At 56.2% G+C, this 25,023-nt stretch overlaps 1 protein-coding gene across 1 annotated transcript in view; it reads left to right on the top strand.

The window, feature by feature from the left end:
* The window catches only part of N (neurogenic locus Notch protein), a 67,161-nt gene that overhangs the window by 25,450 nt on the left and 16,688 nt on the right, over positions 1-25,023 (top strand). The window contains exons 3-6 of the mRNA XM_077648922.1: positions 18,043-18,317; positions 18,435-18,630; positions 18,721-18,854; positions 18,917-19,612. Coding sequence (XP_077505048.1) covers positions 18,043-18,317; positions 18,435-18,630; positions 18,721-18,854; positions 18,917-19,612 — 1,301 coding nt within the window. The remainder of the gene's footprint in view (positions 1-18,042; positions 18,318-18,434; positions 18,631-18,720; positions 18,855-18,916; positions 19,613-25,023) is intronic.

The raw sequence follows: 25,023 nt of genomic DNA, 5'->3' as shown, positions 1-25,023 counted from the left end.
ACACACACACACACACACACACACACACACACACACACACACACACACACACACACACACACACCCCCGCGCGCGCGCGAGACGAACGAGATTGGCGCAGGGGCCCCGTTTGCGAGGACGACTCGGCGTTGTGTCAGCGAGAGCAGGTCGCAGGTATTTTGAGGAAAGAACTGTCCTCCTGAAATGTCTCCGCTCTCGCGTCCGCTGCCTTTGCTTTGCCAGAGCCATTGTTGGGCGTGACGACTGCCTGCGAGGGGTCGTGCCAGCCGATTTTCCCGGCAAGGACAAATGTCCAGTGGACTGCCGGCAAGGGACGCCACAGTGGGCAATCACTGTGGGGTACGCGAAATGGCAGCTACAAAACGCTGCCCACAAGGAACAAAATGCCTGGTTCGAGCGAAAGTTATCGGGGCTACGGGTGTCTAAGACACATTTGGGATAAATGACTGCGTGAAGAGCAAAGCGTACGGTCAAGCAGACAATGAATGGCGAAAAAAACTAGTCACCCCCCCCCCGCGCGTGCGTGTGACTAGTTGCTTATTCTCTAATCAATTATCGCTCAACAATAAATAAAATACACTAAATATCGGATTGATCACCATCAATATCAAAACATCCCTCCATGCTCCATGTTTCGTTGACCGTTGGCTTCCTTCATATGCATGCATATAGAAATAAAAAGAGCCTTATTACAGATCTACATCTCTGCAGTTGTTGATGCTCGCATCGCAAGCGCTATGCCGGCCCAAAGGGGAATGCGTTCCTCGGCGCTATGTGCGCCTGCGGGGCAGATGCGGCGGCGTAAGGACGGAGGCTTGGAAACTGGAGCAAGCTGGCTCTTCTCATGAGCAGCCCTTTTTCCTCGGCTGCGCGGAGCCGTCTCATTAGCAGCGGCGGGAAGCTACGGCGCCGATCGCCGCCGCCGCCGCCGGTGGGAACGGCGGCCGATGCGCTCCCCGGCGCCGGGCCATTTGCATGCGGTCCGCGAGGTCGTTCCGCTCTCCGGCTACCGCGGGCGCCGGGCCCCGCTGCTCACTGGAGTCGAGAGGGGCGGCCGACCTCGCCGAGTCGCTCCCCGCTGCGGATGCGCATCGAACGGGCGAGTCGGTTTAGCATGGCGCGCCTCGAATACTGCCTGTGTCCCTTTCAAGCGCACCGGCGGGACGGGGACGAACTTGCACCAGCTGTGTTACATGGATGTGCTATTTTGGCTTTCGGTAGGGTTTACTTCACAACGTAGGTGCAACAGTGAATGTCCGGGCACTCGCTCTTCCTCAGCCGAACGGGTGGCGCGTCCGGCCCGAGTACGAGGTCTCGTGCAGTTGACAGAATCGGCGTCGTTTCGTCGTGCGGATCCCTTTTCCTCGCATCCTCGATTAAATCGGAAGGAGAGAAAAAAAAAAACGCGTCAGATAGTTCCTGATAAGTTCGTTACGTGGCCGGCGTCCGCTGGAAAACTCGTTACGGCGTCGTGACTCGCGAAAACTCTGCGCGTGCAATAAGGCACGGCTGTGAGCGCCGCACTTCCGGACTGGCGGGTTACTTTCTTCCGGTCACGGTGGAGGGCCCCTCCGACCGACACGCCCGTCGTGCGGTAATCGGCCAGCGCGCGCTCGTGAGCGTCCGGACGACGCAGTGCTCCGCGGTTCACCGGGGTGGGTCACGAACCGGATTCGGTGCGGCCCCCGAGGAGGGGCCACGCACCGCACGCGGGGAGCGAAATTATACGGCCAGCGACGGGAGTGTAGCAACGGGGGTCGCGTGGCCCGGGCGATGGACGGCATTCCGGGAAAGGAGGCTCGCGGCCGATCGGCGCCGCAGAGCCGAGAAAGTGTCTGGTCAGTCCCCTGGCCGCCACCACTCGTGGCACGATGACTGCAGCCGCCCTCGGAGCGACATGCGCGGCACGGAAGAGTACCGGCCGGGGAAGACTGCAGTAGGAGCGAGTTGACTTGACTTCGAGAGCTGAATACTGTCAAACGAGCTCGGGCAGCAGGTCCGCCCAGACGTTTAAAAAAAAAATATGGTCGATTAAAAACAACTGACAGGACGGTTACGGCTATGAAACACGAGATTCAGGCATTTAGTTTAGAGGATATTTTGAGGTAGAAGAGATACAGTGACCTCATATCGCACTGGTGTAGTGGCCAAGTGATGCACCCCTGGAATGGCAGGCGGCTGCTTCCAAACAGATCTACCCGTTGGCTTATGTGACCCAGGTTGACCGTGATATAAGGTGAGTGCGTTAATTACCGGTGGGTGCGTTAATCACATCCACCCCGGTGATTAACGCACCCACCGGTTACGCCGACGACGGCCGACTAGAAAGCAAGGGTCGGTCGCCTAACAGCCCATCGCTGTAAAACTCGGTTCTTTTCTGGTGTGGAGACCGGCGCAGGGGGCCCGTTTAGACAGCATAAGTGCTCTGTCAGGTGGCGCCACTTCGCACAGTGGCACGGGTCGAAATTGCAGTGGGAGGGGGTCTGTTACTTTTGCCCCCGATGGTACGTATTGCATACTCGGGTATACTTCTGCATGGCTAAAACGCGCATCAGAGACAAGGCCTTCCGGGCACCCGCTGTTTTGGATCATGTGATGCGCAGGACAGTATCGTGATCGGTTAGCCGCCTGCCGGCACACACTGGAGCGGGAACGGCGTTCACCTCGACCGGCGTCGTCAGCGGGGAACACGGCCGTGAGAAATACGCTGGGGCCGATGCGAGGCGATCAACGGGAGGCGCTCGTTCGCACAGTCCGCGGGGCTGCCAGTGCATATCTCGCGCGGCCTGCTGAGCTACATCTCGTGCGTTCGCTGTCCACTAGCCAGACGCAGTCACCTCTTCTTCGTTATATCGGAGATCTGACTACAGCGAAGCAGTGAAAATAGCGCAAGCATCGTTTTGCTGCTTGCCATTTGCGCGGCAACTCGGCATTAACGGAATGTAATGCAAACACTGCCATATTGCGGCTGTCATCTTATGCGCTTAGATCGAAGTGCGGTCGGCAAAGAAAGAATCGGAGTTGGCGCTGTTACGACGAGGTTCCGTCGCATGCGAGAACTCGACGAAGCACAGGTTTTGTTTTGCCCTTGCTAGGTAAATGACGACACCAATCGCGTGATAACTCTTCCAGGGGCCCAAGTCTTGCGGAAGCGTGTCACGAGTGCTTAAAAGTATAAAAGATCAATGGCGGTGAAAATGTTTAACAAGTGAGGGATACCGGAAATTTGTTAACACTGCGGCGAAAGCGAATCGCTAAAAGATGAGAGGGCGCTTCCACAGGCGGCCTTTACTTGTGAGTGCACCCTGATCGCGTCCTCATGTTGAGCCCCCTCCTTGTGGTGTTCGGGAGAGCGCGCACACGCGGTTCGCGTCGGCGCCCCGGTCCGCGCAGCGAGGCCGGCCAGTGGCGCGGGATGTGCCGGCGACCCCTCATCTGGCGCCGAAGACAGATGCATCGGCGGCATTCCAGCGGAGCCGCACGGACCGGTTGGCGGAGCGCTCCCGCTGACCGCCGAGCGGTCTCTGCATGGAGATCACGCGCGCCCTGGGCCGGGATGGACGCCGGTCGTCTCCCCCGGCGAGTTTCTTCTCTCGAGAGCCAGCCTGTTTTCGCGGCCTGGGAGAGCGCGCTTATCGCCGGTTCGTGGCTGCCACAGCAGTCGCGCCCTTCGGCGGCCGGGGGTGCCGCCGCTGCCGACGTGCGCCGCATCCCAATCGAGGCGGCGGCGACGCCTATTTGGGGCGCGCGCGGATTATTTCGCACGCCGGACCGGGATCGCTGTCCTCGCGGCGGCCCGCTGTTTCCCGACCGGCCGTCTTCCGCCGTCGCTGTGTCCTGTCGCTCGCCTTCCACGCGCAGCCAAGTCGCCCGACCGCTGCCAGCTTCGGCGGGGGGCGTCTGCCCCGCTTTTGGGCCCCTTCCGATGGGCGGCTGCGTGAGCAAACGTTGACGAACAACGGCCTCTCGGAGCGCAGATCTGATGCGATCATCTGCCGCGGACAACAAAGCAAATCGAGCAAACGGCCGCGCCTTCCCTCCGCCGCCCTGAGACTTTGGGTCGCGTGCGAAGCGGCACTTGTGCTTTCCGCCTTTGGCGGCCGAGCCATGAGCGCGGCTGGGGTCATGCGCGAGTCGGCGCATGGGAAACAATGAGCGGCCGCCACAGTCGGAATCGGGTCGTTACATCGGGGGCCGGCCAAATGGTCCCCGCTGCTCGGCATGATCTGCTCCCGCGGGCTCCGTCGCGGCCGCTCCGGTCGATCGTCCTGTTAGGCGCGGTCCAGCAGGCGGGCCTAATGCGTCCCTGTGGCTGCCCACAGAGGATTCCAGGACAATGGGGCTAAAAGAAACCGGCGGCTCGGCGGTGCGCCGCCCCTGCAAGCGTCCCTGGGAAGTCGCTTTGTTTGCGGAACCGCCGCGGTCATTTTGCAGAGGAACGACCGCCAGTTGCATTAAGCCGTCCGCACCGCGGCACACGCGAATTGTGGGTTCAACGTCTCCGATCTGAGGATCGACGAATACCTCCGGCAGCACCCGGATTCCGCCCTGCATTGGGATTTCGGCGCAGCAGGAGCGTGTCCGCCTGAGACAGAGGATTAGAGCCAGCCGCCCTGTCGCGTCCTGAAGACATCGAATATAGACGCGTTGTGGCCAGACATCCGGCCTCGCGCCGCCTGCATTGCACGGCGCGAAACGTTTCGCCATAACGCGCGCGGAGTCGCCTCGAGAGCGAGTTGGCACGCTCGGCCTCCGAGAGCGGAAACACCGCCCCTAATTTCGCGTAGCAGTGCGGCATGCCAGAGTGCACGTTTCCCGCGTGCTGGCGCCGCTAGCTGGCTCGCGATGCGAGGTCGGCCGTCCCACTCTCGGGGCACGCCTATGGCGTCGTGCTGCTCTTGACCGCGGTGCTGCTGCCACCGCGGGCCCACGTCCAGCAGCTCGAAAGCTGCTGGACCAGCGTCGGAAAGCTGCACGAGGCGCGCGTATTCCATACTCGGCTGATGGTAGTCTGTAGGCACGTAATACATCAGCGCGTGGATTCGAATGAGACTCTCTTAACTGTACCCTGGAGGGTCACTGTAAACCGAAGAACGGTTAGACTAGGCTGGCCGTACAGTTGGGTTCTCGTCTGCCGCGTCATCCAGGTTGCTTGTTCGCAAGAAACGATGTGGGGTGCACAGCTGTTGAGCCTTGAAGGAAAGAAAAAGGACCAAGAAGAATTGTGTTCTTAGACCGCTACCTTAGCTACCGCAAGAAACATGGTAAGCTAAGAAAAACAAAGAGCGCACAATGCTCTCAGAGGCTCGTAGTATAGCGCTCAGCAATGATTGTAATGTATGTGTGGAAAAATAGCTCTTGAGCCGTCCTTAAGCAGCGTTGTTGCCGCATGTAGTATTATGTCGCTAACATCCGGAGTAATACAGTGGATGGATGCTGAAGCAGTTAGTTGTATTCAGTGTTTTGCGGTCGCCCCACAGTGCGCACGAAGAGCAACGAAGGGAAAGCGTTTGCGGACAGTCGAGTCCGCTCGTCCCCTTCATTCACGCTCTGCACGCAACTTCCTCGGGGGAGGGGGCTTTGTAGCGGACGCGCTTCGCGTTGTCGCAACAATCCCGCGGCATACAATTCGACGCGCCGGCCGTGGCCAGTGCGAGCCGGAGCCGAAAGCGCAGGCACCTATCGCGTCCGGGCGGGGTTCTGCATATGACTTGCGTGTGCCCTCAGAGATAGCGATCGGAAACCGATCGTGCGAGAGTCCGTGCACGACGAGTGCACCTGGGATGCGCCCCGGGGATGGTGAAGCACGAAACGCCGCTGCCCGTCCCGCGTTAGGCATGCTCCAGGTCTAGCATCATCTAGGTCCATGACAGCCTCGGAACGCGAGCGATCATGGCAGCCTCGCCAAGGCCGCCGCGGCGTCCCTCTCTCGCCGCCCGGTAGGCAGCTGGAGGCAGCGCCCGCCCCGAGGCCTGTCATTAGCTTCGCCCGCAGTGGCCTCCCGGTCTTGTTCATTTGCTGGCATCTTTACGGCTCCCGGTTAGTTAGCCGGCGGGCACTTGGGCGCTGCTGGAATGTGCCTTCTCCGGGCCAGGCCTGCCCCATGCGGCCGGCTATACGCTCCCCCCGGGCCGTTCTTCCTCGCTGACCTATACCGCTCCTGCCGGGGATGAGTGCTCACTGGAGCGCAGCAGCGGAAAGATGGCGCTGGAGGGCTTCGCATGCTGCTCGGCGCGGCAAAATTACACTGCCTGATCGGGGCCGCACGACTCGAGCCGATTCGGCGCTCTCCCAGCGCCAGTCGTCGATGGGAGCCTAATAAGGCGATGGTTAGATAAGGTGGCCCACGTGGTTGTTTTTCATGCTGCATGCTCGCGTCTCCTTCCATTTACATTGTTCCCTAGTCCACTGCTCCGCTCGCGGTACTTGGTGGCTTCGCCTTTTTCCTCCGCGGCGTCTCCACAACGAGCCTGGGTGCGGGGGGGCAAGGAAGAGGCTCTGTGGCCGGAAGGCTGAGCCGACACCCTCCGCTGTTCGTTACAGTCCGCTGTAGTTCCCGCACCCTGCTTTCGTGGTCTGAGAGAAAGCCGCCGCGCGACTGCTGCTGTCGACTTGGGACAGGGGAGGGCAGTGCGTCATTACGCTTGACAGAATTGCATGCCCCCCTCCCCGAGACACTTGGGTTTTAGTGGAGACGGACCCATCTCAGCGCCCCCTTTGTGTGATGCCGGCATAAGAGCGCCGAGCGTGCGGGGCCGGCAAATGACCTTTTGAGTGCCGTTCCCCCCACGCGCGCTTTTCGAAATACTGTTTGCTTTCTACCCACGCACAGGCGAAGGAAAACTCTACCGACACAAAGGGAGCGCCTTCCTGATTGTCGCTTGTCGCCCTCCTTCCATCTGCGACTCGTTTCTTGCTAAAATTGTCGGCTCCAGCTTTGAAATTCATCGGTAGTGTTACTGAGAGGATGCTCTTTGTTTGCCTACCGTCCATTTGCGCCGCGCTGTTTTCACCTCATTGTTCGAGCAACCTCAGTCGTGCATATCGTTGGCTCGGGGCTGTGTTTTCCAAGGCTGCTTAGTACCCCCCCCCCCCCCCCCCCCGATGGTCCCCCGGGGCATTTTTCGCTCTTAGTGAGAGCAGGGAGCAGACGCGGCTGGCTAAAGCCACCGCCGCGGATGCGCGATTTGGCCGCCAGGGCGTAAAACTTCTCACGGTTCTCGTGCGTTTCTTGCGGAACGTTCCGCGCACGAACTCCTCCTCCGCCGCCGTTCTCACAGTTGGCGAGCCTCGACTTTTGGTTGGCGTAGCTCGTTTTCGTCCGCTGTCGTGTTTCGCGCTGCCGCCCGATTGTCTCCTGCCGCGTATACGTGCGCTGAAAAAAAGCCACACGTGCAGCTGTCTCACGCAGAAGCTGGGCTGCTAAATGTCAGCCCCTGCGCAGCTTTTCTCTTCGTTTGCCGTCGACGTGAACGCCGAAGCAGACCTCGGTCAATGCGGTCACAAAGAGGTCAAGCCACGGGAAACAAGCGTCTGTGGCCGGTACGACGTTGACGCACGAAGCTTGAGTGACGTGTCTGCTTTTGTCTCCGCACCTTGTCGTTGCGTTCTGTTGCTAGTGTCGCTGTCATCACCTCGTTGGTCCAGGCCAGCTGCGACAAAAAAACCGACCCACGTGGAGAGGAGGGGCTGCGCGGTGTGGAAGGGCGACGTTTCGGGGCGCAAAAACGGGCGCGCTGCCTTTCGGGTGAAGACGAAATAACGAGGGCAAGAAAAGCCGCAGGGTGCGCGTGCGCACTGAATTGGCGCTGAAAAATTGCGGCCACAGCGGTGTCTGCCCGCGAAATTGCAACGGCGCGACGCACGCAACAACATCCACGCGGGCAGTAATGGGGATCCGAAGCGCGCGCAGTGGGCACCGTAACGGGACAAAGAAAAGGGAGGAAGCGGGCATTCCTTCCGTCAGGGCTGACAGATGGCGCAGAAGAAAGGACGGCCAAGAGACGAGGAATCTTTTTGCAGACGATGACGAGGGGCTTTATTATGCGCGCCCCTCGAGATGAGGCACCGGCCCCGCGAAGAGGAGGAGGAGCAAAATGAAAAGGGACGCGGCCGTCGCTGGGCGCGCCCCGCCAGACGAAGGCAGGCCGGAATAAACGGTGCCACTGTGGAGGCAATCGAACGAGCAAGCATCGCCGCCGGCCGCGTGGATTCGTCGACCTCGGCGAGCGGCAAACATGCCGGGATGGGCGTCGCTCCTCTTCTGCGGCGAAGAACCCGTCCGACCGGTAGACCACACTCGCCTTGCGCACGCCCTGGGCAGCCATAACTCGGGTCTGTCCTGCGCGAAGCCGTCGGCGCCGAGGGAGCATCGCGCTTGGAAATCTCTGGCCGCTCGCTATCCAACTGGGCCTGCGCTTGAGCGCGGCCGCACTCTGCTCGTGGCGAAGGGCTCAGAAATAAACCGGTCCCCGCGATTTGCGTGCGCGGGGACACTGGCTGCGTCGTCGTTGCCAGGAAGGACTCTAGGAGTGAGCCATCAGCTCGAGTGCGTTCGCCGAGTGCATTCGCAGGCAACCACCGCGGGTCGGGGTAGCGCACGGCCGCGCCCTCGAGCGGCTGCCGAACGGGTGGGGCATGCGTGTAGGCCCGCGCACGCCCAGCGGGCGCGGCAACCGGGCCCGGGCACTCTTTAACGACCGCCATCCGTCGCCGTCTGCGGCCCGCACGCCAGGAGGCCTTCTCGGCGGCCCCCTTTGCAAGCGTCTGCCTGACGGACTGGCGGCGTTGCCTGCCCTGAGCATAGGGCCTTCTTGGCCTGCTGTTACGTCAGCCTGTGGCTGCCCTCGAGAAACCAGCTGGTGCTTGATCAGCATCTCAAGCCAGCTAGAAAACAGCCTCCATTGTGGCGCCACCGATACTGCCGGGGTCAAGAACGGAGGGGGTCGCTGATGGCGAGCGCAATCCTGGACGGCAGTGCCGTTGGCCGACAAGGACGACTGGCCGCTTCTTCGCCGGCTTCAAGGCTGGGAGCCTGGTCGTATGGCCCGGGCGTCTGGTCGCATCTCGGCCGAGGACGCGCTGCGCGTGAGAGAATACGGCGGACGCTCAAGGCGGGTCACGAGGGCACACTGCGACCAGGTGACCATACGTCACGCGAGCTGACGAGGACGCTCGCATCCGGGCCTCGCGCGGTGAACGATTATTGCTAATGCGTGGGAACCGCGTCGGCTTGACATGTAGATGAGAGGGCAGCAAGGGTCGTCGTTGTCGATGCATATGGCCGAATGGGAGCGATGTGGACACACGGGCGCCGCGACGAACAACGGAAAGGAAGGTTGAAAAGAATATATGGTGTGATTTTGTAGCAATGCAGATAGCACGCTCCCACATGCCCGGCTGTAGGTCATGACTGCAGGTCTTGCGGACGCTCGCGCTGAAATTGTCCAGGTGTAGCGTTTCGCAGGAAGCCTTCTACACAACATAGAAAGTACTCGCCGCCAGTCGAAGTTCCCACCTGCAGATTGCTGCCGTCCCCTCTACGTTATTTCAGAGGTACGCAGCCTGACCATTAGCATCAACGCTGTAAATGTTGTGTTTTCGCTTTCTAGACGAGCTCTGCCCGATCGGATGCGAACAAGTGACACACGAACTTGTCACCGTTTGCTCTCGGCGTTGCTGCAAAGAGCCAGCGCACGAAGGAAAGTTTGCGAAAGTTGCGTGCACGCGACGCAGCCGAGAGACCGGTTATGCCTAGCGCCGGTTTAATGACTACGCCAAACATCGGGGGCCGCCGCCTTCGTTAGAGGGACGATCCACGGACGAAGCTGGGGCCAAGTCGCCGTCCTCCGGTGTGCTGGGTCGGTTTTGCACGTCTTCCTGTCGGGCAGTCGTGTGGGTCGTGGTAAGGCCGAAAACAGCTTGCTTTACTATCTCGGGAGAAGAAGGGCCACTTGACGGAGGGTGGTGGTCGCCGGCTCCCCCCCAGCCCCTCGGTCCGTGGAGGTGAGCGAGCTGTGTTCCTTTCACCGCGCAAAGCCGGGGAAGAAAGGTTCGCTCTCCGGACGCTCCCTTCGGCCGGTGCCCGCGGGAAGGGAGATAAGACGACGAGGGAGCGTTTACTTCCCGCCAGTGCACCCAGATTGTTTTCCAGCCCCCTGTTGGGCGGCGGGGGCGCGCTCTCATAAAGCGCCTCGTTTCACTGCGCGTGTGGGCCCTGCGGGAGGCCGGCTCTTTGCCGCCGACGCGGTGAATAGGCCGCAGCCTAGCACACCATTCATGAGTTCCGGAGTTTGCACATTGCATGCTGCCGACGATAGAATGGTTGCGCAGGAAAGAAGGTTCACGCTCTTTTGGGACACGTCCGCAGCATCCTCCGGCGTCAAGTATTAGTTTCAGCTGTGCGTACGCAAAGCGCTACGGCGCTGCGTGCGTTGTGCTGTCCGCTCCGAAGTATAGTTTTAGCTGACCGAGCCGTAGCGTCCCTCAGGCGCACGTAGCGCCATCTAGTGAGAAGACGTCAAAGCACATCAACGCTCGGTTGAAGAAAATTTCATGCGTGATTACTGATAACTAGTGCGAGTGCATTGGGAGCCTTTTTTTTGTTCCAAGAAGAAAAACTATGCACACCGAAGAAAATGTAAGAACTGGCTAAAAGCTAGAAAACTGCTTCGCCAGGTGTCGTTGCTACGAGGAAAACACACTGCATTCAGTTAGGCCTAGGAGGTTGAAAATCGCCAAATTATCTGAAAAAACAGGGGCTAGTTATCACTTATACCGCTGCGTGTGGGCGTTAGTAGGCGAAATAAAAGCGAACCGCTACCATTTGAGCGAGCTATTGGGTCGGAGAATCCAGCGGCGACATGTATTTATTCCGAAGCGGGCGAGCAGGGCGCCGCCATCTTGTCAACGTTAGCATACGCAAGCCACGCAAGCACCGCAACGCAACATGTATTTATTCCGAAGCGGGCGAGCAGGGCGCCGCCATCTTGTCAACGTTAGCATACGCAAGCCACGCAAGCACCGCAACGCAAAGTCCGCTGGCTAGCGTACGCACGCAAGACGCAGGGCTTGCGCTTTCGTTCTGCGCATGCGCTCTACCGTCCCCGCAAACTCCTTGCGTACGCTAAGCCGTTGCGTACGCACAGCTAAAGCTGATTGTCGGCGTGGCTGTTAGGCTGCCAAGGTGCTAACAACCTGTCGCATGAACGCTGCCTGGCAGAGGGAAACATGCCATGACTAGGTCCCTAACAGGCGCGTTTCCAATCATTCGTTTCATTCGTTCCCTCCATCGCTAGCGGATGCTTTGTGTACGCAGGATTTGGGGCTGTTTTCACTGTTCACGGAGTTTTCTCGTCCCTCATAGCCCGTGTGTCACCTCGGGATATTAAGCCCCACCAATTCGGAGTTCTTCTCTCATGCCTAGCGCTTTTTTTTTATTTCCACGGCGGTACCTGTGGCCGAGCATCACTGCGCGTAACAACTCACCCGGTAACTGAGTCTGTTTCGTGAGATTTCGCAGTAGAGAGCTTTCTTGCACGTGCACACCATACCCTTACACCTCCCATGTGTCTCTAAGTGCGGATCACCGTGTCGCTATGGCTGGCACGCTTTTATGAACGGGAAAGGCCAGGTGAGGTCGCAGTCCCTGCCATTTTTTTTTATTTTGCAGAGTTAGCAGCTCGTATGCGTTTCTTCGAAAGTGCGTAAGAGCTCACTATTGATGTTGCCTCACGTGTAAAAAAAAGAGAGAGAGAAAACCATTCAAACTGAGGAAGCCACTCGTAAAAAATGGCGCCAGTGAGCAAGCACTGCATCTGCCACAGAATCGCCCATTTTCATTCCAACTTGGCAGAAAGTCACATTAATTAAGCGAACATGCTTGGACGCTTTTACTGAGCTTTCTTCGCTTGTCGCCTGATTATCTATTTGCAGAAGCCATATTTGTATTATTTGGCATTTGCAAACACTTGAGAGAAATTTTCGGCTGATTGCATAAGTTAGCCAACGGACTGATTCGTTGCAAAAGTTAACGTGCGGTGCGCCCCAAAGTGCCCGGAAAGAGAGAAACACCAAGGTAGCGTGGAAACGTTGCAACAGTGTTACTTTATTGGTTTGGTCAAGCGTTAATATATTCTGAACGTTTAACGTGCTGCCCCTAATAAACTACTCACAGGATAAAAACGGAAGAAGACTACTAGACAAACGCGCACTGACAAACTGTGGTTTATTTATAAAAAAAAGGTGAATTAATACAGTTCATGCGCGTGCCCTTATGCGCATGAACTTTATTAATAACAATACACGCACATTGTTCGTAATGTATTTTTTCTGTTTCTGAAACGGTACAAATAAACATTGTAATAACCTTACTGTAGCCTTAATCAACATTTACACAACATGCACGCCACTTTCTCTAAAACGTACAGTTACACCTTGCAAGAGCATGCAGACCCGCCAACTGTGAAGATACACAACTTCATCAACGCTTTGCAAGTGCCATCAACGATTGATGACAGGAGTTGTACAATACACCACAACCAATGCATGCAACTCACTCTTCTCCGAAAGGATACCGTGGAGACAAGCTTACGCTATATCCATTGTCCAAGAGTTTCCTATGAGTGACATGAATGCTTAACATAAGCAAGGTTTTCTAGCGAAATAATTGGGCTGTGAATGCGACCTATGGCAGTCAGAATCTGCTAGTTGTGAACGTCTTTACTGTAACAACGGGGGGGGGGGGGGGGGGGGAGTTGTGGGATTCAGAGCTTGAAATATATTTGTAATGTTGTAATATAGTTATCATATAAACATTATAGTAACATCTATAATATTAGAAGAATGTTTAGTTTGAATGTTAAAGCAATGCTTATGATACAACATATAACGTCATTTGTTATGTTTACCATTTATACAACGTTCCAGTGTGACATGTAATGCTACTGCAACTTACATAACTTCATTGCATTATTTCAATGCTCGGTGCTATACCTGGGCACTGTTCTCGTTCAAAACGCGCGGGGAAAACAAAGGCTTTGTAGTGGCACGGATGGCTAACATTCTCTCCACACCTGGTGTACGTGTTTGTGGTGTTTTCTTTCTTGGCCTTTCACTCCACTTTGTGTAGAAGAAACACATCTCGTGCCATGGCGCTCTTTGGTCAAAGCGACTCATGCGCATTAAAATTCACCATCGTCACAGTTTTCTTTTTTTTTTGTTCAGCTGGTGCGGAGCACACGCTCTTCGAGCAGGCAGACAGTGGTGCTATTTTAGCCTCGTTTCACGTCCTGCTGAGCTTACCCGCTACGTACCTCTATTAGGAGCGTCGCCTTCGCTGGAAGACAGTGAGACCACGTCGAAACGATGGCGACAGCCTGCGGTGCGACAGCCGTTGAAACACGCCCAGACGTGAGCCAGGCGCTTCCTCCTCCCAACCCGAAGAAAAAAAGAATAGTTCAGGCAACAGCCCCACGAAACAAAATAAAAAAAAACAAAACGAAAAACCAAGATTCCATCTTCGGCCTCGGAGAAGCGACGATCCTCGGCGCACACCTGCTCCGCACGCGTTCTAGATGAAAGCGACAGTCTGTTGGAGTGCTGTGACGCGCAATGCATTTCTCACGGACAAGTGAGCCAAGCCGCCTGGAATCGTACTCGCAGAGGTGGCCGATCCGAGTGGTTATCGCGTGGGCCTGTGGGCTCCATCTGTAGCCTTCACGCCTACTAGGATAAACTGTTGTGGACAAGGGTTGGTTCACCAGGAAAAGCTCAGTGACAGGGTGCACCCGTGTCGAACATTTTGTCTCAAAGTGAGATGCGTGTGACTACATGCTATGCGTATGCACTGAACGCGAGGCGAACGTCGATATTGAGCGAAACCTGGAGCTTCTCCGCTGTGTCTGCGCGCTGTAAGAGCAGTTGTGATAGTCAACAAAGCAAAAAAGCAAGAAAACCTGCACGCAGATCTGCGGCTGGTGTTTTGGCGAGTAGCGACCGTCTAATCATTCATCGGTTATTGTGTTTTGTGCGCAAGGACGTGTCTGTGCAAGAGCGGAGGGAGAGGGGGTGGGAAGAATAATTACAGTGCATTGTTTAACGCTTGGAGCTTTGCCAGCGGTTAAGCGCCAAGCATTGCGCACACTCAGTTCCATCGGTCAGAGCGCGCATCCATGCGCAGTTATTTTATCCCGTATACTAACTGTCGGGACAAAGGACGAAAACGTTTAATTGAGAGATCGTGTGAACATTTCATACTTTCCAACTTTCCCGAATTGTACGGGAGGCAGATGAGGTTTGATCGAGCCTCATAATTTATCTTTATTTATTTATTTCTCAAATTTAATACAGAACGTTCGAAAAAAAAACAAAACTGCTGGGCAAATAGTAGAGGCAAGTGTATACAAAACCTTCGTCCTCCGTCCATCTGCAGCAGGACCTCACCATCCCCAATCCCAACCGATATTTTATGTACCAATAAAATTTTACTCACGCACGCATGCGTGGACTTAATTGTATAGACATGGGCTCAATTATATAGGCATTATGCTGTTTCACTTTATTTTGTAGTTTCATTATTGTATACCTGTTAATACGTTAACCAACTGCCTTTGTTTTATAAGCCTTGCTGTCAAGCCGCTGCCAAGCCAAAGGGGGCTGCGGCTTTGTCAAGCTGTATCTTACAGCTTTTTCTGCGCCTCCGCTGTCTGTACCTTTTCAAGACAGAAATAAATTTGATTTGATTTGATTATGTTAACTATATGAGCAGGAGTTTAATCTCCCTAGAAATGGTCCCCAGATTTACGCGGAAATGGTATCTGAGAAAAACAAAAGTAAACTGCTGGTGGTATATATCTGCACCGTAACCATCAGTACGGGCTAGGTACGTATCTAGTCGAACCCATACCAAAGCCTAGGTGGCCGAAGCTACTGCGGCCGCCCTCAAATTTTTACAGCACCCTGTCTGCGCATTTCTTTCGCTTTTCCGTGTCCCTGCGCTGTTACCGATATTTTTCGGAACTCCGAAAATTCGCTTTTATTCGTAGTTCAGACTGTTACGGGCAACCGCCAGTCTTCCCATATGACTAATATTTGCGACCGATTTCCAGACCAGTTTCCCGGAAGCTCGGTGTTTCGGATCAAACGGCTAATATCAGGCGCTGATGCCGCGATGCGGATCACCCGTGTTGGATTTTCCGCTAGCTAAGCGCGTTTTTATTGCGTCTTTGTGGCATGTCCCCATGCCGTCCATCGTTTTGCGAGGCGTGTGTTGCGGGAATGTGAAAGACAGCCGGAAGAATTTGACTCCGAGGGCATGTCGGCCGTCCGCAGCCGTCAGCTGCCGGCAATCATGACATCCATGAGGCTCCTGTAGAGTGTGCCCAGTGATCACATTAGCTGACAGGAATGCGCGAACGCGTGGTCCACAGTACCACCTGTACCACGAAAGATATGCATCGCCGTAGCCGGCATGGTCCCGCGCACGCGCTATGCAAGCCAGGAGGGAGGAGGAGGAGGAAAAACTTTATATTCTAGGCCAGCACTAAAGCACAGTAAAAAAGAGTGTTTGCTCCGCTAAGGCCCGTTGATCGTCTGCCAAGCCCGAGTGAAGCCAACCAAGAACTCAAGGAAGGAAGGGGGGGGGGGGGGGTAAGGGAAATAAGGAGAGGTATAATGGCAGTGTTACATGAGTACAGAATGTGTTCGGTGTCTGCCCACACCTCCGGACAGTTGGGACAGTGAGTTGTGTCACGCCATCCGAAGTTGCAGAGCATTAGTGGGGTGTGGAGATAGTTTTAGCCTTGCGAATGATGTGTGCTTGTTCAGTGTTGAGTAACGGGTGAGATTGGGGTGAAATTGCGCGGTTTTCCTTGGTGTTCTGGTAATGTTCAGCCATTTGCTCTGTATATGTTGCGGAGTCTTACACTGACGTTGCATTGCCACGTCCACTTTGGCAGTGCCGAGACGCGCGGTTGTCCCGTGCAGACAGAGCGGCAGCAGCAGCGCCTGCGGTTGGTTGGCTGGTGCTTCGTGCATCGTCCGTGACGATAAGAAAGGGCCGTAAGAAATACCCTCCCGTGAAGAGAGGGTCTGCTCTTTGTTGCCTCTCCCATCAGCGAATGTTTCCAGCGATGCCGTTTCCACCTCGTGGGGAGTTGTTGGTAGACCTTTCCTTTTTCTTTGAGGGACAGCCTTCCAAATCAGATCTCCATACCGTGGCTCTGACTACGCGGAGTCGGCGGGGTATGTATGGTGGGTTTTTTCGCGCCGTCACGGGCTTCGGGATTTCGGCCATAGGTTTCTGGATTCTTTCGCACAGCGACAACGCGGTCTGACAGATTTTCTTCACTTCGCCTCACAATTCGGGGCTCGAACAGCTTTCGGTCTGCGACTGCTGCGGGAAGTGACCCGAAAGGCGACACCGATGCACTGCTTGGCGAGGGAGTCGTCAGGCGCGGCTCCCGGGCAGCAGTTCTCCCGTGCGCCGGCCGAGCGGCAGCTGCAAGGGCCTCACTGCGCGGCGCTCACATGTCGGCCAGTGGCGGCGGACCAGCCCACGCACCAGACGCACGCTCGACTGGTCGCCGCCTCAGACAGGCCGCTGCTGCTGTACTGACTACCGTGCGCCGGCACGTAGCAAGCATTCCTAATCCCCTGGCGGATATCCATTTATTTCAGGGCTGGCCGAGGATTCCTGGCCGGATTAGGCAAGCGGGAGCCCCATCCCCGCGAGGAGAGGGGGATGCGAAATCCCCTGCCCATTCTTCTTCCTCTCGGAGCGGCGCGACTGAGGCCCCCCGTCCGGTGCGATTTAATGCCTGCTCGGTCAGCGAAACGAGCTTCTTCTCGGACGGCGTGCATCGCTCGGAGCCGCCAGACGTCTTGGCCGCCAGACAGACGCTGATTAGTCAATCGGCTTCTACGCGGCTGCCGCGCGCGTGTATCCGGCTGTCTTCTCGCTGCTGCGGTGCTACATTAACGCGATGCACGAGCGTCAGCTTAAAGTGAAGAGCAACGCTCCTTTACTCGCCTGCTTTGGTCTTTGCGAGACTACGACGAGCGATCATGCGCTGGCCATGAAGTCGGAAGATTATGCCCGCCCCGAGAATCCCGAAGGGGAGACGAGGAGTCTTGTGTGCTACTGCTGAAGATTCGCACGCACGCAAGAAAGCGCAGAAAAAAAAGCGGGAACAAAAAACAACACATCCATGTCCGCGAATGGAGCTTCTGGCTCTTGCGCGACGTTGCTTCTAGTGACAGTCGTTTCCTTTACGGTCACAGTGGGTCTGTGCCTCTGCAACGCGTGCATGCCAATTTCTAATAATCGAGGGGAAAAAACGCAAAGGCGGAGTTTCGGCGCGGTGAGCCATACATCAATGACGGCGTCGCTGCGACAGCCTCGAACTCGGGTCCAATCCAAGAGCGAGCGACCCCGCCGCGTACCTTTTTCAACAAGTTGTTGGGGGGGGGGGGGGGGGGGGGACATTCTCTCCACAAGGCTATTGTGCTCGTTCAGAGTCGATCCCTTCCTCGGTCGCTCGCGGCCGTCGCATCAACATAAAAGCTAGGGCTGGCTGTTTATGGTTTTCGGCGCGACACGCTGGCTTGTCGATGAGCGCTCGCCCATCCTTTTCGATGAACGGAGTACGTCCGGCATGGGCGTTGCTCGCGCGTTCTACATTCGTGTACCATCAGTGCAAACGGGGCGCAGTTTTCAAAGTGCGGCCATGGAAGGGAGCCTCTTCTTGGGACGCGTTGGTACTAGGTGACTGGCAAGCGCGACAGCTTTCGAACGAGGTCGGCTCCAGTGGGCAAACGGATGGCTCGAGGTCGAGCCTGACGGACGCGTCAGCACTGTCCGGTAGCAAGCACAATTTCCATGAGTGTAGTAGGATGGAAACGACATGTGTAGTAACCGCGTTTGTTGTGATGTGCTGCGCAGTCGGCCGAGGTCGCCTGGCTCTTTCGTGTTCTCCGTAAGCGCAGTTTTCCTCTCTGGTTTACCGTGGCTTCAAAGGCATGCGTCTCTCTCCGTCTTTGCAGCTGTCCCCCGTTGTACGTGGGCGAGTACTGCCAGCACCAGAATCCGTGCCACACGGGCCCGGGCTTCCGCTGTCAGAACGGCGGCACGTGCAACGTCGAAATGAGCGTCACCAACGGGCCCAAGTTCTCGTGCACCTGTCCCGTGGGCTACACGGCCACCATGTGCGAGATCAAGGTGCCCAATGCTTGTGACTCCCAGCCCTGCCACAACGGAGCAACCTGTCAGCTGCTCACGCTACAGAACTACACATGCGTGTGCGCTAACGGATTCCGAGGTAAGTTTGCTCGGACCAAAAGACACTTGGCAGTCAAGCTGCGTTTCACTGAGAGCGCGTTCACTAGTGCATTGCGTTTAATTAGTCATACTGATGTGAGTACGCATGCCGATGCAGGAAAGTACTGCGACCAGGTGGACCACTGCGCGTCACAGCCGTGCCTGAATTACGGCAGCTGTCAGCCCAAGGAAGACTCGTTCTCGTGCACATGCGCGCCGGGGTTCAGCGGAGCCTCGTGCGCGGTCGACGTGGACGAGTGTCAGGCGAGGCCCTGTATGCATGGAACGTGCCTCAACACCCAGGGTTCGTTCAGGTATGTCCGCATTAGCCCGAGTAGGGGCCGCTCACTGTCCTTTTGGGGGCTCGTGAGGAATCGTGCACTGCAATGCCGCACGCCTTGCAGTTGCGTCTGTGAGGCCGGCTACACTGGCCAGCGGTGCGAGTCGCAGTACATCCCGTGCGAGCCCAGCCCCTGCATGAATGGCGGAACGTGTCGGCCCATCGACTCGCTCAACTACCAGTGCTCCTGCCCTCCTGGTAAGTCTGGGAGCGCGCGGTTTTCTCTGGTCGCGGGGCGCTGACCCCCCTCGTTGGCGCAGGCTTCACGGGCACCAACTGCGAGACGAACGTGGACGACTGCCCGGGCAACCTGTGCCAGAACGGCGCCACCTGCCTGGACGGCGTCAACTCGTACACGTGCCACTGCCCGGCCACGTACACGGGGCCCTACTGCACCAAGGACGTGGACGAGTGTGCGCTGCGGCCCAGCGTGTGCAAGAACGGCGCTACGTGCACCAACACGGTCGGCGGCTACTCGTGCATCTGCGTCAACGGCTGGACAGGCGCCGACTGCTCGGAGAACATCGACGACTGCGCCGTGGCTGCCTGCTTCAACGGCGCCACGTGCCACGACCGGGTCGGCTCTTTCTACTGCCAGTGCGCGCCGGGCAAGACGGGCCTGCTGTGCCACCTGGACGACGCGTGCGCCAGCAACCCGTGCCACGCGGGCGCCATCTGCGACACCAGCCCCATCGACGGCACCTACCTCTGCTCCTGCCCCAACGGCTTCCAGGGAGTCGACTGCACCGAGGACGTGGACGAGTGCGCCCAGGGCTTCCCCTGCGAGCACCAGGGCCTCTGCGTCAACACGCCCGGCTCGTTCCGCTGCAACTGCACCCGCGGCTTCGCCGGGCCCCGGTGCGAGGTGAACATCAACGAGTGCGACTCCAACCCCTGCCAGAACGAGGGCACCTGCCTGGACGAGCGCGGGGGCTTCCGCTGCGTCTGCATGCCCGGTACGTGGTGGCAAGGCGCGGCTGCCGCTGAGCCTGCTTCCGTGGAGTCATCCGCGGAAGGAAGCTCGTTGGAAGGCGACAGAAAATCCCTACTGTTTTCATATTGGCTTCACTAAAAACTACTGGCCACGTGTGAGGAGTACGAGAAGTCGTAGTTTAACACACGCTGGGTGGGCTGTCGCTGACTGCAACGTACATAACGTGTCGTCAGCGTGGAAGGTGCATCTATGCCCGCATGAAGCCTAACGTGCCAATGAGTTTCGGAGCACGCTTTCAAGCGTTGTCGTTCTTTACTGTGGTAGACTTTAGTGCAAGAAACCTTTAACATGGCGCACGGCTAGTCGGCACGATAGTGCTTACTGAACGAAAACGAATTCCTTCGTAATTGCGGCGTCATGAAGCCAGAACGTCAAAAATCGGTCACAGTACTCGACCGTGCAGGCATATTTTTACTTTAGTATTTGACTCGAGAGATTCGAAGAAGCGCACAAATGCGTTCGATGTTGGCATAAACGCGAGGCTCCGGAAGTTTGCGTGCTGTTCGGGGAGGCCGCTGGAAGTTTTTTTTTTTTTAAATGGTTTTGGGGGAAAGGAAATGGCGCAGTATCTGTCTCATATATCGTTGGACGCTGGAAGCCGCCGCCGTTGTTGCTGCTGCCGCCTGTGGCCCCCTCGCATTGAGGAAGTCTTGCCCCGGTGACCTGTTGTCTTTCAGGCCAGCCACGGAACTCCGCCGCTACAGCCGCAATAGTAGGGATCACGCTCCAACTTCAAGGAACGAACTTGCAGCTGGAAGGCAAACTCTTTTGTTTGAGGGCACGTCGACAGTGTGCAAGACTTACTTCCGGTGCCTTGGAAGTTGGAAATTAACATGTTTACCAGAAGTTGGCCTGTCTGCCCGCTCAAAAAAGATAATGTCACTCTGGTTTTACCACAGAAAAACTTCCGGTACGATATTCTAGAAAACCGTCCCCGTATTTCTTTAGGATGGTTTTGATCGCATACAAGGAAGGACACAGGAGAAACAGAGTCGGTATCCCGTTGTGAAACCACTATTAAATTGAGGACAGCTCAGCGAGCTATTGAAAGGAAAATGATGGGGGTAAATAAGAGGCGGGAAGAGGGCAGAGTGGGTTAGAGACAAACGCGAGTAGAAAGTATATGTTAGCACAAATCAAGAAAGGGAAGCGAGCATGTTATGCGGAGAGCAGGTAACGGAGTGTATTCGATGGGAAGGCAAACGTAGTAAGGGGGCGAGAGAGAGAGAGTCAGGTGGGTGGACGAGATTCAGAAGTCTGCGGGAACAAGGTGGCCGCGGCTGACGCAAGAAATGATTAATTGGAGATCAATGGGAGAGGCCCTTTGTCCTGCAGTGGACGTAGTTGGGCTACTGCTGGTGATGATGGTTCGCAATCCATCTATTCGAAAGTACGCAAGTGTTAGCCGAAGAATGTGGAAATGATACGCAGCAAGGCGCCAGTAAATAACTCCCTACTCACCCGCTCTGCTCTTTCGTGCACGAGTGGTACAAAATTGGGACTTGTAGCTGCGGACCCGTTAGAGGTGCAGCCAGCAGGGGAACAGAAAGCGAAGGGACTGTAGCAGAGGTAGCGTACTCCGAGTCGAGTTAATTGAGCTCGAGCACAGCTCAGAGCAGGAAAAAAAAAATATGCCGATTCCTGCAATGGACAAATGTGCAAGTGCGCGTTGCGCATGCGGTAATATGAAAAAAATAAGAAACGAAAATCACTGACAGCCCATAAGAAGCGGGTTCTCTTCCCAGAGCAATCTTCCCACGTCGAGAGCACGCGAAGAAATAATCGTTCGTTTCTCCCCCACGTCACTCGCGCTAGCGCCAATGCGATTAGAGCGCGCCGAGGCATACTCGCTGAGCAAGAGAAACATAGTGGTTAAGAAAAAGAGAACGAAACACAACTGCAAAGGCTGTTCTCTCAAGTCGAGTGCGCACGGTGTGAAAAAAACTCGGACCATCGGGAAAACGAGAAGATGCTCCGCTCGGCACAGAAGAAGAGCTGGGAAGAACGAAAGGTGAATAAGGAAAAACGTGAGAAAGGTGCGGCCGAGGGGCTCCGTTCTCGAGAGTACCGGAGTACGCCGGCACTCTACCAACGCGCCCCGAAGAGTTGCACGCCGGCTCAGTCGCAAGTGCTCGCAATCGTGCCGCCGTCGGGGAGCGTAGTGGGCTGTTTCGCGGCAGGCCAAGGGGAACTCGGCAGTCGCCTCGAGCGAAACAGTACGAGGGGAAGTGTCAGTGCTGCGTCAGCTAGAGGCAAGGCACCGTCAGTGTTGTTCCATTTGGGGAGCTTTAAGAACCAAAATTGTCGCGCGTTAGCCGAAGGTTTCAGCTGCTGTAGGGAACAAGGGCCTTCAATAGGGATTTCTGGGTCTAAACTGAGGGAATGCTTGGTTGGGGCATGGAGCATCACTGGACGCCGTGCGCGCAGTTACGCTGGAGGACACGGCGCTCGTGCCGGATTGCCACTTCTAGATCAGCTAAGAGCGATTTAAAGGACTATGGGCACCAAATTTTTGCTTGCGTGTTTTCTTCTTTCAAAATGATACGTTACACATTAATATACATGGACCACCCCGTGATGTTTGCTTACCACCGCTAAATAATTTAGAATTGAATTTCTTCTTGACGCTGTTTCGGTTTCATCAACCAAACGATGGCAGTGACGTGTAGTTGGTCTTTACGTCATACGTCGTTTGTTGTCATTCCAGCTCTTGATACCGGCTTTAAATGTTGTATTAAATTAAAACTAAGCATCAGCGCATATATTGCAGTTTTCTTCGTACTTTACGTGACCTAAATGCCAACTACACGTCACAGACATCGTTCGATTGATGATACCGAAACAGCATGAGAGACATTCAATTAGCTGTCGTATGCGAACACGACGCGATGATCCGTGTTTTCTAATCTCTAACGCACCATTTGAAAGAACACACACAACTAAAATTAGGTGTCAATACTTCTTTAAGGCGGACTGAAATGTAACGCATAACTGTCTACCTCCGTATATGTGCCCACATTCGCGAAAGTGAATACATTGCTGACACGTCGATCCGCTTGACAAGCGCGTTAGCTCAGATGCATTGGCGTATGATGGTGGAAATGAATGAAAAATAAAATAAAAGTTATACATGTCGGGGAAGGGGATGGGGGGAGCTGTTTCCTCAAGGCGGAAAGCCGAAGAAAGCAGGCGCAATCGTGAGTCGTCAGAAAGCGAGGAGGGAGCCGATCGGGCGGCTCTTTCGCGGCGCGTCTCAAAAGGCGCACCTGGTCGCCGAGGAGGAGGCCCCGCGGGCATGGGAAAAAGACGAGGGACCGCTCCTCCTCGCCGAGCGGCCTTTCATTCCCGCCCTATCCGACCGGAAGTGTCGGCAGCCGCCTCCTTCGGCCGGCGCAGATGTCTTCTCGCTGGGGCCCCGCGCTGCAGTGCAGATGTTTTCGCGCTCCATCGTGTAATTCATGACCCCGGGCTTGCCTCGCGCTAGTGCGCGACCGACACCGTGCGCGTGATGTATATTTGCACAGGCGACGATTGTCGTTGGGCGAGGTGAACGGCCATAGGCGGAGAATTCAGGCAGTGCTTCTTCGTGCACAGTCTTCGAAACAGCTCGGGACTGAGTGCGAATTCGCGAAACAGTACTGCAGATATGGCACTGTTTTACGCCGCCTACCGAGAGTCGGACGCCGGAGACAGGAGATGCACGGTGGAAGGGTTTTCTAGGTTGTGTCCTTAACGCGCATTTTCGAGCGTACCACGTGTGAAAACTGAATCCCGTTCCCGGCGGCTTAAGCGGCCAGTTCGATGTAGATGGCTAGCATCCAAGAAGACTCCTTCAAGTGGAATGACAACACTGTGCTGCCCAGCGGATGAAGGCAGCGCTCTTAATCTGCGTTTTCATCTGGAGTCTGTTTCTGAGGGATTCCAGTTCAATAGGTGTTCATTACATGTAGTTTTGTGTCTGCAGTCTTAACTAGACGGCCTAAGTAAGAAGGCGCATTAGAGAAAACTGAAATCGAAATGAATGCAGGTGCCGCTCGCGCATCGTGATGAGTAGGGTTGGTTTGGTTTTTAGGGAAAGGAAATGGCGCAGTGTCTGTCTCACATATCGGCAGACACCTGAACCGTTCCGTAAGGGAAGGGATAAAGGAGGGAGTGAAAGAAGAAAGGAAGAGGTGCCCGCAGTGGAGGGCTGCAGAATGATTTCGACCACCTGGGGATCTTTAACGTGCATGACATCGCACAGCACATGGGCGCCTTAACGTTTCGCCTCCATCGAAACGAAGCCGCCGCGGTCGGGTTCGAACCCGGGAACTCTGGATCAGTAGTCCGTTCTCAGTGCGGATGATCCCTTGCGGCAAAAAAAAAAAAAAAAAAACTCCGCGAAAGCTATTTCACCAGTGTGCAAGGCTCCCGGCAGGAGACCTTCGACTCAATTCAATTTTTCGCCCGCTGTACGCCGCACTCGCGTTCGGCCTACTTTAGCCGCCAAGAAAAGTGAACGCTCCAACAGGAGCACGGCAGCCAGTAAAAATGTTGCGTGCCAAGACCAGCTACTCAATACCGCCGCTGTAACTTCGAAGAAAAATCGCACGCGCGAGAAGCCCAAGAAAGAGGCACGGAACTGGTTTTTCGTTTTTGGACGGCCACGGTGCGGTGGTCGCTTGGCGCCGTCCTACCTGAGGCCGCCCTCCCTCTTTGCTGCTGGTAGCGTCACACTCTCCACCGCTTCCTCGGTCGTGTTGCGCGGCGGCTGTGTGAAAAAGAAGAGGGCGAGGGCCTGATGCTGATCACGTGGGCGAACGAGGGGAAAATAGGCGGAGGAGGAGAGTGTGGCGCAACGCTGAAGATGGATGCGGCGGCAGTGCCTCCGAGCAGCGGCAGCAACTGGGCTGCGGCGTTCCCAGCCCCCAAGTGGGGCTGAGCGAGCAAGGCCCGCCGGGGGGAGACCACTCCCATGACCCTTGGCGGCGGCTGCCGTGTCTGCTCCTCTCCGAGTGTGGAGAGGGCGCCGCTCAGAGAGAAATGAAGCGCAAAACAAACAAGTCCGGCTCGATAATTTCCCGATTGAGGTGGATTAGAGCGCGCCGACCAACGTGTACTAACAACTGCGGCGGTAGAGGCCTGCTTGGAGCCAGCGCAGTGGGGTTGCTGCAGGGAGGGCCGCGAAGGTATCGAGCAAACGAGTAGGCACCGCCATGCCTTTCCCTCCCAGGAGCGAGTGAGAAAGTCGCGCGCAAGACAAGGAGGAAAGAGCCTCGGCTGCCTGCAAGGCGTTTTCGTGAGAATGGAGATGATGTTGATACGGGCACTTGCGTACGCGACCCGGCGTGAGACGCTCAGTACAGCTTACGTTCACTGAAAAAACACGGGGAC

Source organism: Amblyomma americanum, chromosome 1, assembly GCF_052857255.1.
Source record: "Amblyomma americanum isolate KBUSLIRL-KWMA chromosome 1, ASM5285725v1, whole genome shotgun sequence".
Lineage (NCBI taxonomy): Eukaryota > Metazoa > Arthropoda > Arachnida > Ixodida > Ixodidae > Amblyomma > Amblyomma americanum.
Note: the sequence above shows the minus strand (reverse complement) of the source record. Positions and strands in the feature narration are given on the sequence as shown.